The sequence below is a fragment of the Schistocerca americana genome, chromosome 4 (genome assembly GCF_021461395.2).
Source record: "Schistocerca americana isolate TAMUIC-IGC-003095 chromosome 4, iqSchAmer2.1, whole genome shotgun sequence".
Taxonomy (NCBI): domain Eukaryota; kingdom Metazoa; phylum Arthropoda; class Insecta; order Orthoptera; family Acrididae; genus Schistocerca; species Schistocerca americana.
Window position 1 is genome coordinate 715,634,167 of NC_060122.1, and position 19,702 is coordinate 715,653,868.

The window sequence follows — 19,702 nt, forward strand, 5'->3', positions numbered from 1 at the left end:
CATCCAATATTATCCTGGCCTCGAATACATCAACAAATTACTCCGCCAGGGATATGACTTTCTCAAGTCAACCCCTGAAATGAGATCATCCCTTGACAAAATTCTCCCCACACCACCCAGAGTTGCCTTTCGTCGCCCCCCCCCCCCCAACCTCCGTAACATCCTGATTAAACCCAACAATATTCCCAGACTACCTTCACTACCCAGCGGTTCCTAATCCTGTAACCGACCCCGCTGCAAAACCTGCCCCATGAATCCCCCCCACAACCACCTACTCCAGCCCCGCTATTGGTAAAACATACACAATTCAAGGCACGGCCACGTGTGAAACTACACATGTCATTTATCAGCTGACATGCCTGCACTGCACAGCCTTTTACATCGGTATGACAACAACTAAACTGGCTGAGCGCATGAACGGACACAGACGAACTGTCCGCCTAGGAGATGTCCAATACCCAGTAGCGGAACATTCCCTCCAGCATAATTCTAGGGACCTAGGAACCTGCTACACCCTATGTGCCATTTGGCTTCTCCCACCCAACACCAGTCCCTCTGAACTGCGGAGATGGGAACTTGCACTCCAACACATCCTTTCATCCCGCCATTCCCCTGGACTGAACCTACGTTAAACAACCTCACTCCCATTTACTCTTCAGTCTTCTCCTCTTTCCCTTTCGTCTTTAGCCATTCACGCATCTTTTCATCCTACATAGTTGTGTTCATCTTTATACTGTATACCTTTTTACTTCTGTATGTATCCCCTTTCGTTTGAAGCTAGCACAGTACTTACAGTAGAATATCTTTGGCTTCCCTCTGACAACCATGCCTCCATCCTTGCTACCCTCCCTGCTTTCCTTTCCCTGTTGCTTCATAACCTGGGTTGTGAGTAACTGAATCCACTTTCCCTTCTTCCCTTTCTTTCCCCTCTCTCCTCCCTGATGAAGGAATATTTGTTCCGAAAGCTAGGAACGTAAATTTTCGGTTCTGTTTTTTGTGTATCTATCATCTGTACTGAGCTGCGGTAAGTACTGGCCAGCCCCTCTATCTCTTCGTTAAACACTGTCATATGTCACTTATAAGTTCTGTTTTGCTCTTTTTTGGTAGTTTCTTTTACTTCTCCTGTTTCTGTTGTTCCTCTTGGTCATGGCCCCCACCCCTTGAAAAAAAAATAGCAAGAAAAAGTTTTATCTTCCTATCACGACCCCTTCCAGTAGTAGTAGTAGTAGTAGTAGTAGTAGTTTCCTCAAAGAGGGTAATAGATTAATCTTTAACTTAGTACAAAGTCGCAAGAGAGAGAACCTAACTGAATGAAGATGGAAAAGGATATAAGCCATGCACTATACAAAATAACCTTCCTAGCTTTTGCCTTAGGCAGTGTCCTACATGAGCGACATAAGCAAGCGACAGCACGTGACCGCTTCAGACGACAAAACACAACCACAGGTGTAGTTGCGGAAATGTCCTATGTGAGCGACATCTGCGTTGCTGCCTGTCTCCTGCTGCAACTGGCAATGTTTTGAATTCAAACGTGTTTGGATCTTGTCGCTGCATCACGTGCGGTAGAGAGAGACAGCCACGTGTCTTCTCGTCAAAGCAGTGGAGCAGACGCGATGGCAGCTATGAATTACTTAACATCCGATTTTACGAAAACTATTCAGTGAAAACATTTGATTCTTCCACATCTTATAGCTTGATATCTTTAAACGATAAAGGTCTGAATTTATTTTCATTAATTGTGTTAGTTACTGGGCAGCACGAAATTGGGTTCATGGCTGCACGAAATTTAAGAATTTGCAGAGGTAAAAGCACAACCCGTAGACATTCCATATAAATCTATCTTAATTCTATTTAAAGTTGAGACCGGTATGATATCTCTTTTCACTCTTGAGGTATTGGTTGTTGTATCTTCTTCGGGAATCAAGAGGTCCTAAAAATTATTATATCTCATTAACAGTTCAAGATATCGAAACGAAGAATTTTGGAAATGACAGCACACAGCAAGGACTATTTTATCATATGACTAACACTCAATGCATTTTTGTTAATGTGTGAGCAGAGCCAAAACAAGACACACTATAACTTACACCGTGAGGTTTTGTCCAAATTTTCATAGCTAAACAAAGGGAGAGAAACAGGTAAACAGGGTATCAAAGTAACCAGCATGAGGTCTAGTTTGAACTGCTGCTAAGCTATGTAAATGAAGTGTCAAAAATTTCATCTGTCCAAGGCCTAGCTATTTTGCACATAAAAAGATACATTGGTGCGGTATTTAAATGTCAAAAAGGCTTCCTTTTCAGGTAAATGAGTAGTCAGTAAGATCATGCTTTCTGATTAAAACTTGAAATTAAAAAATGAAAGAAATCAGTCAAATATTTTATGAAATGATTTGTGTAAAATAAATAAGTAGAACAGAGAAACGTTCTACATGCCTCTGAATGAGGCTCGAAATCATGAACAGAAAATGAGGTGCACCAAACGTTTCCCTAATATTTTTTATTTCATACCTTTAGACAAATCATTACACAAAACGTTTGACTTTCTTTTCAAAAATTTTGTAAGCTTTACTTTTACGGACAATTTAGAGTAATTGAAATGCTTGGCATTAACAATGACTGCTGATGAATTATGTTCACAACATCAAATATCTGTAAAATTTCATGGTTCATTGTAATTTATTAGGAATTAAATGTGTGTGATATACTGGGATAGGTGTGAAGATCATGTTATTTGGCAAGACCTTAAAAATATACTTAGCGATGCAATGTAAACACTATACATAAAACTTTGTATACAGATTGTATCTGAGTCAGTAAAAATATAAGAACGACCTGGTATTGATCCCATGACCTTTTCCTACCACGTATTCATGAGCTGTAAACACTACCCCTACACCACACCTAGCTGTTGCAAAATGTTATCAATCTGTGTACTTATGTTAGTATTTAGCATAGTTAATCACATTGTAGTCATTCCTCTGCATTTATTGGCTGTTGAAAGTTCTTGATCACGTAAAAAAAAAAAAAAAAAAACCTTCATATTTAATTTATTGATGAGATACTCAAATGCTCCTCTGCTCATTCATGTGTATTCGACGAATTTGTCTGGTGATCTTCATAGTTGATACTTAGGAAATTCTCCATGGAGATTGCTCCCTTTGTAAATTTCATCCACAGCATTCCATTTCGCTTTATTTTCTTAAGTAAACCTAATTCTGTAGCCTTACTCTTCAGCTACAGTATTCTACAGGTTAGGGATGCCGTTTTATTGAAGCGGCTGATTGGCTCTAAGCTGCCATATTGTAGCGCGACATAGTCGCTCGCACACAGGACACCCAAGCTTTTCGCCCGATGCTGCTGCTTGTCGCTGGAGTGTGTCGCTCACGTAGGACACGGCCGTAGTGATTTAAGGAAACCACAGGAAACAAAAATCAGCACAAATCTACATGAACACTCATCTGGTGTCTCAACTACTGTGCAATATCTGTCAGCGGCGTCTATGAAAGACAGAAGTTATTTATTTAACAGTTTGGTAGAGAAATGCATTGTATTATTTCACACTGTAATTACATTATAATCTTAGTGCAGTGTGATAACTATCTATTACCAGGTTTCTCATCTGATTGTTAGTCAGGTTCTGTTCAGTGAAGTGATATGAAGGCCAGTCTGAAAAGTTTAATTATCTCCTTGAAAAAATAATTTATATAATTAAGTTTTTTTGTTTGCAAATAGATGTCTGCAGTCCTGATGCGCACTGACATACCCATGGCACAGTACCACATCATCTTGTTGGAGGGGCCAAAATAAAAGGGGCAACCCACCGGTAAGATGGAGAATTGTGCAGTAATGTGCCTTTGGCAGCAGCAGAAATATAACAGACATTCAGACCAACAGGGACGGCTAAAGAAGTCATATGGTCTGACACAGCTGCTACCTACAGCCTAAGTTAACATAGGACATCAAGTTGCACAAGAGCAGCATTTGCAGAATCCATGTTAATTTGTAAGGATAAGGTTTCTGCAGTTTTTTATAACGTTCATAATACACAAGCATGAAACTTGTTCTCTTATGTGACAAAAGACTGACGTTAGCAATACAGGTCTATAGATATACATCTGTTTATCACCGTTTCTTCAAGACTGAAATGACAAGCACATCAGTTATTTTCTAATCTGAAATCATTTATCAAATACAATCACCATATTCATTTGGTGATTGGAAGGAAGGACAGTAACACAACCATCTCCAACTTCAGATCAAATTTGGCATTGTGTCCTTTTTTGTATCAGCTGTTTCAGTCCTAGTATGTTCAGCACGTGACTAGAACAGATGGTTTTAACTCCATTACTAAATTTAGCTAACCTTACAACATCTTCAAATTTTCTGTCAGTTAGGTCAGCTAAACATCACTTTAGACTTCACTGAAAACTTTTCACACAGTCCTCCTTATGACCTTTTGAAATTCATGAGATTAGCAAGAAAAATCAGAGTTACAAACCTCCACTGTAATTTGACTTTCTCAAGAAAGATGATTCAAAAGTTTAAATGTCTATCTTTCAGTGTATGTTATGAAGGAAAGCATAATTTATGAAGTTACAGAACATTTGTGAATATCTGGACACATTTTAAGTCAGTAAAAGGTAAGTTCATGTCACTCACACACACATACTGTTTTAGTTCAACCAAATAACTAGCAAACTAATTTAGAGACACAAGCCATTGTCTTGCAAAAAAATATAAAAGTATTTCTGTTGCTAATTAGGAATGTACTACATACAAGATATCACACGATTTCATAATCTAGTCTCTGTTAATACACTATACTAATAATCAAATACTGTAAAAATTGTAATGCAACCTTACATAGTTGATTTCAACATTGAGTAACAATGACCGATACATACCTAGTTGCTGCAGTTTCAGCATCTTTTGTTGCCGTTACAAGAAGCGGGTGCATCTTGACAGTATCTAACATAGGCTGAAAATACCAGAAAGCATGTTTTAAATTCAGAACAAAGTTGCCATTACAACCAATGCCAGAATATAACGACAAAAGCATAAAATTGAAAATCTCAGTTTTTAATTTGATATAAGTCTTTCAAATTTATTCTAGATTATATTGTAGGGATCAAAATAGCTTACAAAATTTAAAAAAATGAAATTACGGTGTGCTATAATGGTAGTCCTATTCATCTAGAGTCTTGCCGGCATGAATATTCATGCACACTCACCACACTCCCAGAGAAATGGGAAAGGGGAGGAGGGTTGTCGTGGGAGTGGGGGAGGTGGGGGTGAGGGGAGGGGAGAGACAGACAGCAAAGAATGAGCACTATTCAGTACTAATTGTATGTTGTCTTTAAAGACTGGCATCATGTACTAATTTCTTTATAGCACCAACGACAAACGACCATAAAGTGATGACTAGGACTAGGATTTTTAAGGGTAGGACACGTATTTTTTGGTAAGACTGACATGTTCCTTAAATACATACTAATGCTTGTTATGGAAAATCTAAATGAACAGTCAGCACCATGTAGGGGCACAGGTGCAAGCGCACACACTTGCGCGTGCATCTGAGCAGGTATACAGTCTACCTGAACTTCCTTACAACATAAATGAATTAGTGAAATTTTTAAGCCATATTTATGCATATGTGCCCATTTCTCTCTGACAGAGCGTATTTTAGTAACTAAATGGCCATTTTTATTATACTTTCACACTTTCATGAAGTAAAGAACTTTTGTCATGCAATTTGTTTATTCCGAGTTACATTTTTCAAACGTGCGCATCTCATTTCGTTTCCTGGAAAATGACAAATATCTGCCTTCCTCCACTATTTCGTTTGAATTCACAACATGAACTTCACCTTACACAACAGTGAGTGTATAAGCCTATAGTTCTATATGAGCAAGCACGCACTTAACGACATTCTGGGCCCCTGACTGCTGACAAGTATATTACTGTGTTGATTCTCACTGAAGTCAGAAGTGTATGCAGTATAGTTCAGAAAAAATGCCAAAAGTTAACCAAAGTATTCAAGTAAAATCACAACAGTTCATATCTCAATATGATGTATCTTCAATTAATGGGGTAAAATACTGTACTGTGTACCAAGCAGTCCCTTCCATACAGCCCAGCCACCATGGTCATAACATCTGCAGTGACAAGCAGTCCCCCTCGAAATATACCAAGGGTCTCAATGAAGCCTTCACTGACCGTAATTATCCTCCCGACCTTGTACAAATACAAATCTCCTGTGCCTTATCTTTCCAGTCTCCCACCGCCTCCCAAAGTCCCATCATCCAGCCACAGAGGAGCTTTCCCCTCATAACTCAGTACCACCCAGGACTGGAGCAACTGAATTACATTCTCTGCCATGGTTTCAATTAAATCTCGTCATGCTCGAAATGAGAAATGGCCACTATCCTTCCCACCCCTCCCACAGTGGTATTCCACCATCCACCATACCTACACAATATACTCATCCATCCTTACACAACCCTTGCTCCCAATCTCTTACCTCATGGCTCATACGCCTGTAATAGACTTAGATGCAAGACCTGTCCCATACATCCTCCCATCACCACCTATTCCAGTCCAGTCACCAACACCACCTATCCTATCAAAGGCAGGGCTACCTGTGAAGCCAGACATGTGGTCTACAAGCTAAGCTGCAACCACTGTGTTACATTCTATGTGGGCATGACAACCAACAAGCTGTCTGTCTGCATGAATGGCTACCGACATACTGTGGCCAAGAAACAAGTGGGTCACCCTGTTGCTGAACATGCTGCCAAACATGATATCCTTCATTTCAATGACTGCTTCAGAGCCTGTGCCCCATGGATCCTTCCCACCAACACTAGCTTTTCTGAATTTCAGAGATGGGAACTTTCCTTGCAATACATACTACATTCCCATAACCCTCCTGGCCTCAACCTTTGTCAGTCACTGTCCTCACCCATCCAGCCCCAGCCCCTTCCCTGTTCCCATTCCAGCACTACACAGTCGTCATTCCACCACCACACTCTGTCTTTTTATTTTTCTCCTTTGCTGCTGCTTCCGCCCCCCTCACCACCTTTCCCCGGCCCACCACCTAATCTGCAGCACTTCACTCTCCGCCACCCCCACCATAGTATTCCCCCCCTCCCCGCCCCACCCTCCTCCTCATCCCCACCCAGTCGCCACTCCCCTCATGCACTGTTGCTGCTGCTGCTGCTCGCAGTGTGGCTTCAGTTGCCTGAGACTGCCGGCGCGCGCGTGTGTGTGTGTGTGTGTGTGTGTGTGTGTGTGTGTGTGTGTGTGTGTGTGTGTGTGTGTGTGTGTGTGTGTGTGTTTTTTTTGTTAATGTAGGCCAATGGCCAAAAGCTTTAATCGTGAGAGTCTTTTTGTTGTGCGTATCTGTGACTCAGCATCTCCATTATATGGTGAGTAGCTACTTTCCTTCTCATAATACTGGTATTGTAAACTGAGTGATGTAAGAGTAATTACAGAGAAGTCATTTAACGTTCAGCAGCATGAGGCAACAGAAAAACACAAATTTGGAGTAAAAGGGATTTAAAGTGGAAAAACACTACAGAAAATTGTGCTAGGGCAGTCCCACCATTTTTATTCACGATTCTGAGAAGAACTATTTACAGCTTTCCTCTGTGCTGAAATTCCCTGGAGTAGAATGAACCACCTAAAATTTTGCAAATTCTTAGAAAAATACACAGGGAAATCTCTTCCTGATTATTCAACATTAAGAAATGACTGTAGCATTCAAAGTGGTGAAAAAAAATTGCAAGAAATCAGACAATGGGTTGCAAATAAAAAAATAAGGCTCTCAAACAATGAGTCCACAGGCCCCATCGGAAGATACACTACAAATGCCATTGTGGGGACTTCGGGAAAAGATAGAAAGGGCGAAAAGTTATTATAAACTGTAAACATTTAGAAAAAGTATAGTTCTCTACCATTAGTAAACTGTTCAATAAATCTACGAGTGCTATATGGCCTGAAGGCATTAACAATGACAATAATGTATGCTGCCCCTTGTACGGTAAAAGCTGACAATTCACTAAGAGCATTGGACAATAATATGGTGCATATCACCTTTTTTTAGCTCATGCCTTAGACAGAGCTGCAGATGAGACAAATTGTAAATCCAGTGATGTTAAATTTATTGTGTGTGTCAAAAAGGTATATTTAAAAGTCCCTTTATGTGTTGCAGCAATTTAGTTATAAGCTCAGGGCATTTCCTTGCCACCCCTGCCCAATCTGACAAGATGGGGGTCTCGGACTGATGTCTGCAGTTACTACTGGAAGAACTTCAACACTACGAAAAGCACCAGTGATTCATCTGATAGTAGTGAAACTGCTTCAACTGGATTAGCCCAATAATTAATGTCAAATGCTTATGTTTCAGGCAAACTTTTGTACATGAAGTCAATTTTTTAATTTATTCCTGTTGCCGTAACTGCTTAGGAGTAATCAGAAGTGCGATCAGTGAAGCACATAGAACAAGTGGGAAAAAAAATCACCATCTGAAGATGGCCAATATAGACCAAAACTGGCAGTCTGACGACATGAAAATTTGCGGCCATAGATGTGAAATAAAGGAAACTTATTCTATATTTGGGTCACTGTTCAATTCGCGAAGATGTTGCAGCTTGTGAAGTGAAAAAATGTGTATAAATTAGAAGCTATTTCTGGTAGAGTGGGGAAAGAAGTGTCAAAGAAACAGAAAAAAATTAAAAAATACAAAGTGCTATCGAAAATTTTTGGGACTGGTGCTATCATATGTTGAAAACCTTACCTTTGGACTAATGGTCACCACCACCCTCGAAGTAGTTCCCATCCGCACGTACACACACCGGTCCTAGCGCTTCTGCCACTGCTCAAACATTTTCTGGAAGTCCTGTTCTTTGAGGGTGTTTATCACTGCCAGCGATGCTTCTTGAATCCTATCTAGAGTGTCGAATCGACGGCCTTTCAACCCGAGTTTCAGTTTTGGGAATAGCGCTAAGTCACAAGGTGCCAAATCTGGCGAGTACAGTGGGTGGGGTACAACTGCCATGTTTTTTGCCAAAAAGGTCCTGGTGAGCAAGGACATGTGACAGAGCGCGTTGTGATGCAGCAGCCAGTTCCCTTGACGCCAAAGTTCGGGCTGTCGACATTGTCCTTTTTCATGGAACCATCGCAAAACATCACAGTAGTACGCGGAATTCACTGTTTGGTTGGGTGGGATGAATTTTTTGTGCACAATTACCTTGGTATAAAAAATCAATGATCATGTTCTTCACTTTGCTCTTCACCTATCTCGCTTTCTTTGGGTCTTGGAGAGCCCGGGCTCTTCCACTGGGTCATAACCGTAAATCCAGCTCTCAACGTCGGTGATAACCCGAGACAAGAAAGTTGGATCATCAGATGCGGTCTGATGAAGGTGTGTGCACATTTCAACACGCTGTGCCTTCTGATCGGCAGTCAAGATCCCTGGCACAAATTTTGTGGTGACATGAAGCATGCCCAATTCATCAGTCAACATTCATTGACATGTCCCATAACCAATACCCAATTCATCTCAAGGTCTTTAATGGTTCAAAATCAATCAACACAAACCAATTATTGTTTGGCAACAATGTCTGGTGTAGTGCGGCTAACGAGCCTTCCAGTGTGAGCATCATCACTGATGTTTGTATGGCTGGCCCTGAACTGAGCATGCCACTCAAACACATGTGTATGGCTCATGCTCTGTCCCCCAAACACTTGTTGAATCATTGCAAGGGTCTCCGTAGCACTTTTCCTGAGATTCGCACAGAATTTGGTGTACACGCGCTGTTCTGTTCGCGGATCCATCGTAAAATCGCCACACCAAACACAGAGTAATACGGAACTCACTGTGAACATGCAACACGTCCTCCCAGCTGAATGCCACTCCTGTTCTTTATTTACATAAATGATATGCCCTCTAGTCTATCTATATATCCCAATCCTGCTCAAGCTACTGCCGGGTCTGGGTGCTGACGAGTCCTCTCCATTTGGCTTGTTCCTCCCACCATTTTTCTTCCTCAACTTGCCTACCAGGTCACACCTCTCCTTTCCACAGATATTCTCACTCCTGTTTTCCACCATGTTTTTGGGCACCCTCTAGGTCTTTTTCCATCCATCTTTAGTTCTTCAATAATTTTGGGGAGTCTTTGTCCACACATACTCTTAACATGCCTGTATCATCTTAATCTGTTTTTCTTTTTATTATTATTTTTCCCCCTCTCATACTTTCTTGTTTAAGGTCCTTTCTAATACCTACACTCCTTACTCTGTCCATTCTTGTTTTTCCCTTAACTGCTCTGAGAAATTTCACTTCCCCTGCTTACAGTCTGCTCTATTCTCTTTCTGTCATTGTCCATGTTTGTCTTCCATAGGTGACAATGCCCCCTAGTATTACAGGTAATTCTAAAATACTTCTGTTTGCTCATGACACTAGCTTGGTAGCAAAGGATGTTGTGTGCAAGACTGACTCAGTTTCAAAAAGTGATAGTGCAGTTCATATCTCAACTTCATGGCTTGTAGAAAATAAACCCACGCTAAATCACAGTAAGACTCGGTTTTTAATTTCTAACGCACAGTTCAACAAAACCGGACATCTTAATTTTACAGAATGGGCATATGATTAGTGAAACTGAACAGTTCAAATTTCTAGGTATTCAGATAGTAAACTGTTGTGAAAAGCCCACATTCAGGATCTCATTCAAAGACTTAATGCCATTTTTACTATTTGAATACTATCCGAGGTAAGTGATTGTTCATCACAAAAATTAGTCACTTTGCCTATTTTCATTCGCTTATGTCATATGATATTATACTTTGGAGTAACTCTTCCAATTCTCAAAGGATATTTTTGGTTCAGAAACAGGCAATTCGGGCAATAAGTGGCATAAGTTCACGAACCACTTGTCAACCACTGTTCACTAGTCTCAGTATTCCGACATTGGCCTCTCAATATATACTTTCTTCACTATCGTTTCTTGTTAACAATATCAGCTTATTCCCAAGAATTAGCAGCTTTCACTCAGTTAATACTAGACAGAAGTCCAATCCGCATTTCAATCACAGTTCCTTAACTCTTAAGCAGAAAGGTGTGTAATGTATAGCTGCATCCATTTTCAATATGCTACCACAAGAATTCAAAAATCTTAGCAGCAACCCACACATTTTCAAATCAAAACTTAAGAGCTTCCTCATTAGTCACTCATATTCTGTCGAGGAGTTCCTTGAAAAATTAAGCTGATTCATGTGTCATATTGCTGATTGTGTTTACTTAAACTTATGGCTTGACTTTTTTTTGTGTTCATAAACATTTCATTTTATCTGTTATTACTTTTATGTTGTAATTTCATGTACTGACACGTTCAGTGACCTTTGAGATTTGCTCCTCAATTTGGTCCTACAGAACTAGAAGTGTAAACAAAATAAATAAATAAAATACAAAATTTCTCTGTGTCCGTCTCTTTCCTCCCTTTGTCATCCCTTCATTCCCCCAAGTCCTACACTGCCTCGTTACTAGACCATCAGTGCAAAATCAATTAGCACCAGCAGTCCCAGAATAGGATTGTACATTGGTCTGGGCACAGGACAGCTAGGAGACAAAGAAAAGTTGTCTTCTGGAGCACTTATATTGGAAACTGTATGGAACCCAATGGCGCCAGCTGGAATAATAACAACTTTATGAAAAGGATAGTTGCTACTCACCACATAATGGAGATGCTGAGTCACAGATTGGTGCAACAAAAGACTGTCAAACAAAGCTTTTGGCCAAAATTGACAAAACACACACACACACACACACACACACACACACACACACACACACACACACACACACACACACACAAAAAAAAAAAAAAAAAAAAAAAAAAAAAAAGCAGCTTTGTTTGAAAGTCTTTTTGTTGTGCCTATCTGTGACTCAGCATCTCCGCTATATAGTGCGTAGCAACTATCCTTTTAATAGTACTTACTGGAAATATATCTCAAGTGGTTGTCTGAGTCTAATGTTCAGCAAGAATGACTTTTTCCATCAATTATTTCTAGTTTTACTTTCAGCATTAACTAAACAAATGCAATCTCATAAGTTGTCCCTTTTTCCATGAGTTTTTCTTTAAATAATTGTTGTTACAACCTTCCCCCACTCTTGTTTATTACCACTTTCTTCCAGTTTGTATTAGCTAAAGCATAATAAATGATAACAGAAATAGTTAAGAAGATTACCTTGATAGTATGACTGAAAACAACAAGATTATCACGCTGGCTGTATTGGCTGCGTAGGTATCCGAGAAAATTGCAAGGGTACATCCCATATAATCGGTGGAAGAGGAAATACAGGCTAATTTGTAGGTGCAACAAATGTTCTGCAGGAAGTTTGTTGGGATTATTTGTGTTCCAAGCTGCCAATCGGCTGAAATATACAAACATAATTCTCTCTTACAAAATACAAAAACTCAAAATTCCATATGATTAACTAAAGTCTCAACCAAGACTAATCTATCTGTAAACAAAGTATTTTTATGGTAAACTATTCTTACTTCCAAAGATCAGTGCAATCAAAGGAGTAAAGGCAAGCACTCACCATAAAATTCAGTATAAAACCAACACTAAAAAATCTTTGCTAAGCTTTTTGGCAATACTTGTGCACACACCTCTACATTATTGCAATGCTGCACCCTGACTTTGGTGAAGTGTGGGTGAGAGGAACGAGGGGAGCGAAGGGGTGAAGAAGGAAAAGTGATTGTTAGGGAGGGATATATAGAAAGGGAAAAGGATAGGAATATGGCACTAGTGAGCTCACTCTAGTGCAGGCTGGGGACATTGCATTTGACACAATGACATGGGGCAGTGGTTTAGGGAAGATCTGGGTGTGTTGGACAAGTAAGATAGGACAGGAGAAGAGTAGAGGGAACAGTGTGGGTGCAGCTTAATGGATAGTTGCACTGATCTAAAGTGTAGCTGCGTGTGTGCGTGGGGGGAGGGGGTGGGGGTGGAGTAGACAAGGGAACAGAGTTGAAGGCGGCTGTAGAACTGAGGTGTCAGGGCAATGGTGCCGGGTCAATGGAAGTGTTACTGAAACAATTCCCATCCATGCAACTCAGAGTAGCTAATATTGGGGACAGGTGGGTGGAAGAAGGATCCAGACAGCACAGATGTGAAGCAGTTGAAGTCACACTTAAATAAATACAGTTATGGCATGGAATGCGAAAAAAAATGAGAATTAGCTGAACAAGTCCTAGAAGTTATTTACTGGTAAATCTGCCTGGCCAACACAAATAAGAACAATGGAGGAGCCATCCACAGCAGCAACTGAATGAGGGTTAATAGTCCTACATATGGATGTTAAAAATACTCAATTAAAAACCCAGAAATGGACACACAGTCAAAATTATACACTTATGATACAAGTAATTATGGTTAGCTTTAACACTGAGCTAAAAAAGAATGAACCAGCCATTCTACAATAAATTAAAATAACCTACCCAGCAACTTAAGCAGGAATCCTGACAACAAATGAATTTTCATAACCTTTCCTTCAATTGTCTCAAAGTTATTTAAAATAGTACATCAATTATGAACAAGAAAAACTGCTGCCTTCTCGTCAGAATATAAAATTCAATCATGTAAATGTCGTACACCAAAAGTGATAATCCGTAGGTGTCACATATTTGTGAGTTCTCCATATCAAAGGACATGCCTGTTTGCTAGATGACAGTGCCCAATTATCAGCAGTGTTAAAGACCCCTCTTTTCATCAGTGACAAACGATATCTGCCATGGCAAAACAGTGGGTCAGCAACCTTTTTTTGTTATTTTGTACCTTTAGTGACAGTCTCCTGCTGACTCATAACTCACCTCCTAAACAGCAATTTAAAAGTACTCAAAGGGGCAGTACATGGTAGTACCTCATTTTTATTGGACTCTTCTCTTAATAAAATTTTCTCGGGCTTCCAGCTGCATCAGGTGGTTACAATCACACGAGCTTTCGACCTAGCTCTCCTCAGTCATTGTCAAGTGGTAATACTGACTGCTGTGTTGCCATGGCTGCATCGTTATATAGCCGCACTGCTGGTTGTGACGTCACTAGTGCTCTCTTCCTCGCCATATATGTTTTCATCCTGCGTCCGTTGTGCCTATTTTAACCTCGCGATGGCCAGGTCCCAGGCTGTGCTGAGCTGCAAACCGCCGTCTTTGTTGATAGTGTTTTCAGAGATTTTTATTTTAATAGCTTCTTTTATGACGCTATCCCAGAATCCCTTTGTCCTCCTAACGACAGATGTTTTGTCGAATAGAATTCGGTGTCCATTTTCTAAGGCGTGTTTTGCCATGGATGATTTTTCCGGATAGCGTAGGCGTAAGCACTTCTCGTGTTCTGTCTGATGCTCCACAATGTGTACTGTTTGGCCGACATAGTAACAGCCACACTGACATGGTATCTTGTACATTCCAGGCATTCTACACCCAAGATTGTTCTTCACAGGTCTTATGTGCTGTCGAATTTTTGTTAGGGGCCTGAACACCAATAAAATGTTCTACCACTTCAGGAGCTGGCTAATCTTTCCCGACATTGTACCACAGAAAGGCGAAAACACAAGTTTCTTGCTTTCTTCTTCGGTGGTGTTCTCTTCTCTGTTGCTGTGTTTCTTGAGTGTCACACCAGATATAGCCTGTGACACCTGTCCGTGGCTGTACCCGTTTTCCTGGAGCTCTTTTCAGAGGTGGCTCAGTTCTAGTGGCAGACTTTCAGGGTCTGAGATGACTTTAGCACAATGGACGAGGGTATTCAGAACGTCACGTTTTTGTGCCGGATGGTGATGGCTGAGAGCGTGCAGATACCGATCTCTGTATGTCAGTTTCTGGGACTGTTTAAGCACACGTTGGCATCATCGTATTTCCTACATGGCAGTTAGTATTTCGAGCAGTTGGACGGCATGACTATGGAAAACCCATTAGCTCCATCCATAGCCAACCTTTTCATGGAAAAATTTGAAGACATTGCCTTGGACACGGCTCCAGCTAAGCCAAGTTGCTTTTATTGTTATGTCAATGACACTTTTATCATCAGGCGCCATGGTCATGAAAAACTGGGAGAATTCTTAGAACACCTGAACAGCATTCATGGCCACATCAAGTTTACGATGGAAGTCGAGACAGATGGCGCATTACCATTAATTCACATCCTCATTAGACAGAAAACCAATGGTCACCTAAGCCACAGTGTCTACAGGAAACCGACACACACAGATCCGTATCTGCATGCTCTCAGCCACCAACATCCGGCACAAAAACGTGGCGTTCTGAATACCCTCGTCCATCGGGGTAAAGTCGTCTCAGACGCTGAAAATCTGCCACTAGAACTGAGCCACCTCCGAAAAGTCTTCCGGGAAAACTGGTACAGCCACAGACAGGTGTCACAGGTTATATCTGGTGTGACACGCAAGAAACACACCAACAAAGAAGAGAACACCACCGAAGAAGGAAGCACGAAAACCTGTGTTTTTGCCTTTGTGTGGTACAGTGTCAGGAAATATTAGCTGGCTCCTGAAGAGATACAACATTTTATCGGTGTTCAGGCCCCCAGCAAAAATTCGACAGCTCATGAGGCCTGTGAAGGATGATCTAGGGCCTAGAACGCCTGGAGTGTACAAGATACCACGTCAGTGTGGCTGTTACTACGTCGGCCAAACAGTACGCACTGTGGAGCAACACCGGACAGAGCACGAGATGTGCTTATGCCTACGCTATCCAGAAAAATCAGCCATGGTAGAACACGCCTTAGAAAATGGGCACCGAATTCTATTCGACAAAACATCTGTCATCATGAGGACGAAGGGATTCTTGGATAGCATCCTAAAAGAAGCTATTGTCGTAAAAACCTCTGAAAACACCATCAACAAGGATGGTGGTTTGCAGCTCAGCACAGCCTGGGACCTGGCCATTGCAGGGTTAAAATGGGCGCAACGGACGCGGGATGAAAACATCACCGTACATGGCAAAGAAGAGAGCACTAGTGACGTCACAACCAGTAGAGCGGCTATATAACAATGCGGCCACGGTGACACAGCAGTCAGTCTTACCACTTGACAATGACTGAGGAGAGCTCGGTTGAAAGCTCGTGGGATTGTAACCACCTGACGCGGCTGGAAGCCTGAGAAAATTTTATTAATTCATATTGCCACGAAACCATGCATTCATACATGACTCTTCTCTTGCTACTGTGTCAGCTTGCTCATTTCCCTGCATTCCCATGTGGACCAGTATTCACCATCTTAACAATACTTATTTCCTTTGACACTGTGGTAAGTGAAGTATCTCGCATATGTATTATCCTTGAAGAATCAAGTTTGCCATGATCACAAGTAATTCTTTTCATTACAATTACTGGTTTCCACAGATCTATGCTGTCATCATCAGATCTTTTAACATTGTTAGATGTATGTGCTTTTTACAACATTGAAAGTCACAAAGATGTTGCATCAAATTTCAATAAAAAGTGGCAGGGAACACCAGCATGCCACAAATGAAATACCATACAATTAAAATGTACAACATGTTGTGCTGATGCCCCAGCACACACTAATCTCTTTGACACAATGTCAAACACATCCCTCTTGTATGTTTTGCACCACTTTGTTTGCTGGGTACATTTTCTGGCTGATATGCAAGGCAATCGGGGGAATCAGAGCAGACAAATAAGTTATTCCATCAATTACACTTAATATGCTCCTCTGCCTTTAGGACTGCATATAGCGTACTATAAATTCATCTGGAAGTCTAATCCAAAACAGACTGTTGAGGTAACTACTGAGCAGCTTACAGAATGACATCTCATAACCACTTATGTAAATAAATTTTTGTGCACATCTTAAAATTTGCAAAAGCATCAATTAAAAATAAAAGATTATGCTTGTACTCTGTCAAATTTAAAAAGTTTTAGTCTCACTGCTAACCAAGGAGTATACTTACTCCAACAATGTGTTAAGACAATCAGGTCCACCAATGAGTTCTGTAAGTTACTCCTTTGCATCAATGCCAAATAGTCATGTTGCTCTTCTTCAATTTACATTCATTTGTTTGGCTAATGATAGGAGGAATAAAAGTCCAGTAACTGGAGGACTGACCTGATCTTATATGCATGTCACAACACGAGGAACTAACTTTCTCATGGTTGTTAAGGGTCTTAGCACATAGACTTGGTATAGGGCTTGTTCTAAAGGCTCCTGCTACCAATTTCTCTGGCAACAACAAATTCTTCAGATCACTTGGTGCCTGGTTCTGTGTCGAGGGACTTCAGAGATTCTGTGACAAGCCAGGCTGTAACTTCCTAGACTTGCACCACATGGCTGAGAACTGTAAACCACCCCTAAATAAGTTAGGCGTGCACTACATATTAGTGTCTGCTACCAAGGTAGCTGAATGGGGAGCAGACAAGATGGTTAAAAAAAATAAAAAGAGAATATCAGTGTACGATCCACAGAAATACCCCCTATAGGTGAGAGTATCAAAAATTCTAGTGATTAACTGGCGAAGCAGCCACACCAAAGTGCCACAGTTTGAAGCACTTATTTAGCAGTAGAGCTTATAAAATACTAGGTACTAAAAGCTGGTTGAAATCCAGAATTTATAGTAGGGAGAATTTTGGGGAAAATTATCTGTACATAAAAAGGATACGCTAATAGGAAATGGAGGTGGTTTAGTCATCCCAGCAGACAAATTCAAATCCACCAAGACAGAAATGAAATGTGAAACACTACTTAGGCAAGACTCAGTATCAATGGTGGACATAACTTGTAATTTGATCCTTCTAGGAACCACCAGACTCAACCTCAAACAGAACCAAAATTTTTAAGAGAAAACCTCAGTCTACAAGTGTGGAAACGTCCCCATCATACTATCATTATATATATATATATATATATATATATATATATATATATATATATATATATATATATATATATATATATATATATATATATATATATATATATATATATATATATATATATAATAGAGGGAAACATTCCACGTAGGAAATATATATCTAAAAACAAAGATGATGTGACTTACCAAATGAAAGTGCTGGCAGGTCGACAGACACACAAACAAACACAAACATACACACAAAATTCAAGCTTTCGCAACAAACTGTTGCCTCATCAGGAAAGAGGGAAGGAGAGGGGAAGACGAAAGGAAGTAGGTTTTAAAGGAGAGGGTAAGGAGTCATTCCAATCCCGGGAGCGGAAAGACTTACCTTAGGGGGAAAAAAGGACAGGTATACACTCGCACACACGCACATATCCATCCACACATACAGACACAAGCAGACATGTGTCTGCTTGTGTCTGTATGTGTGGATGGATATGTGCGTGTGTGCGAGTGTATACCTGTCCTTTTTTCCCCCTAAGGTAAGTCTTTCCGCTCCCGGGATTGGAATGACTCCTTACCCTCTCCTTTAAAACCCACTTCCTTTCGTCTTCCCCTCTCCTTCCCTCTTTCCTGATGAGGCAACAGTTTGTTGCGAAAGCTTGAATTTTGTGTGTATGTTTGTGTTTGTTTGTGTGTCTGTCGACCTGCCAGCACTTTCATTTGGTAAGTCACATCATCTTTGTTTTTTTATATATATATATATATATATATATTATTGGCTCTAATGGTGAGAAGTAGATTTGATCTCTGATGTCCATATTGAAACTGATATCAGGATTCATGAGGCAGTTGTAGCAACAATCATTACTGAAATATAAAGGGCAACTAAAACAGGTATAATGATTCACATATTCAGCCAACTAGAGAAAGAGGCAGTAGTGTGTCAAGTCTCAATGAGGAATTACGAACATTTAGCTATGAACACAAGCATGTTGAAGGACTGTGGCTTAAGTTTAAAAGAATACTGAAAATTCACTGGACAGATATGTACCAAATGGAACCGATAATGATGCATGTGGACTCTCCATGGTATACAATCAGTGGAAAGAAACTTCTAAAGAAACCACAACCGCTGCACAGGAGATGTGAAACCAAGCGTAGTGCTAATCTAGAGTGACACTGAATGAAACACATTAGGCTGTCAAGAGAGCCATTCAAGAAGCCTTCAATAACTACTGTAGCAGAATATTATCAAAGAAGCTATCACAAAACCCTAAGAACTTCTACTCCTTTGTAAAAGCCGTCAGTAGCACCAAAGTTAGTGTTTATACCAGGGCCGGGAAAACGTTGCACGCCGCTCGTGAGCGCACAGCGCTGCACGTGTGCTGCTCGCGTGCAATCGCCGAATGGGGCAGTGGCGACAGCCGGCAGGTTGCGGCAGTGTAGTACAAGGCTAAGCCGCGGACGTTGATGCAAAGCGACCACTACGTAGTGAACGTTGTATTTCAAGAACCGGAAAATGCAGAGTGAATCAAGGAAACGGAGACGTGGAGATTTGCTATCTTTTAAAAAGTAATGGGAGAATCATTTTTTCTTTGTGCAAAGACGTGAAAATTCGAAATGTTTAATATGTGGCAGTATTCTCGCTGGTCAGTGGAAGTTTAGTATTGAAGGCCATTATAATAAATTTCACAAGGACGAGTACAATTTATTGTCGGATCCTGAGCGGATGGTGAAATTGACTGAGCTTAAGAAGAGCGACCTGACGATATTAGATGCATCTGTCCTAGTTGCTGTTGTCACGAGAGATCT

The 19,702-nt window shown here is 40.6% G+C and overlaps 1 protein-coding gene across 2 annotated transcripts in view; it reads right to left on the bottom strand.

Annotated features, from left to right (window-relative positions):
- The window catches only part of LOC124614038 (hamartin), a gene marked incomplete in the record, with an annotated part of 233,167 nt that overhangs the window by 137,590 nt on the left and 75,875 nt on the right, over nt 1-19,702 (bottom strand). For both annotated transcript variants that reach the window (XM_047142869.1, XM_047142868.1), the window contains 2 exon segments: nt 4,904-4,977; nt 12,246-12,432. In XM_047142869.1, the coding sequence (XP_046998825.1) occupies nt 4,904-4,977; nt 12,246-12,432 (261 nt within the window).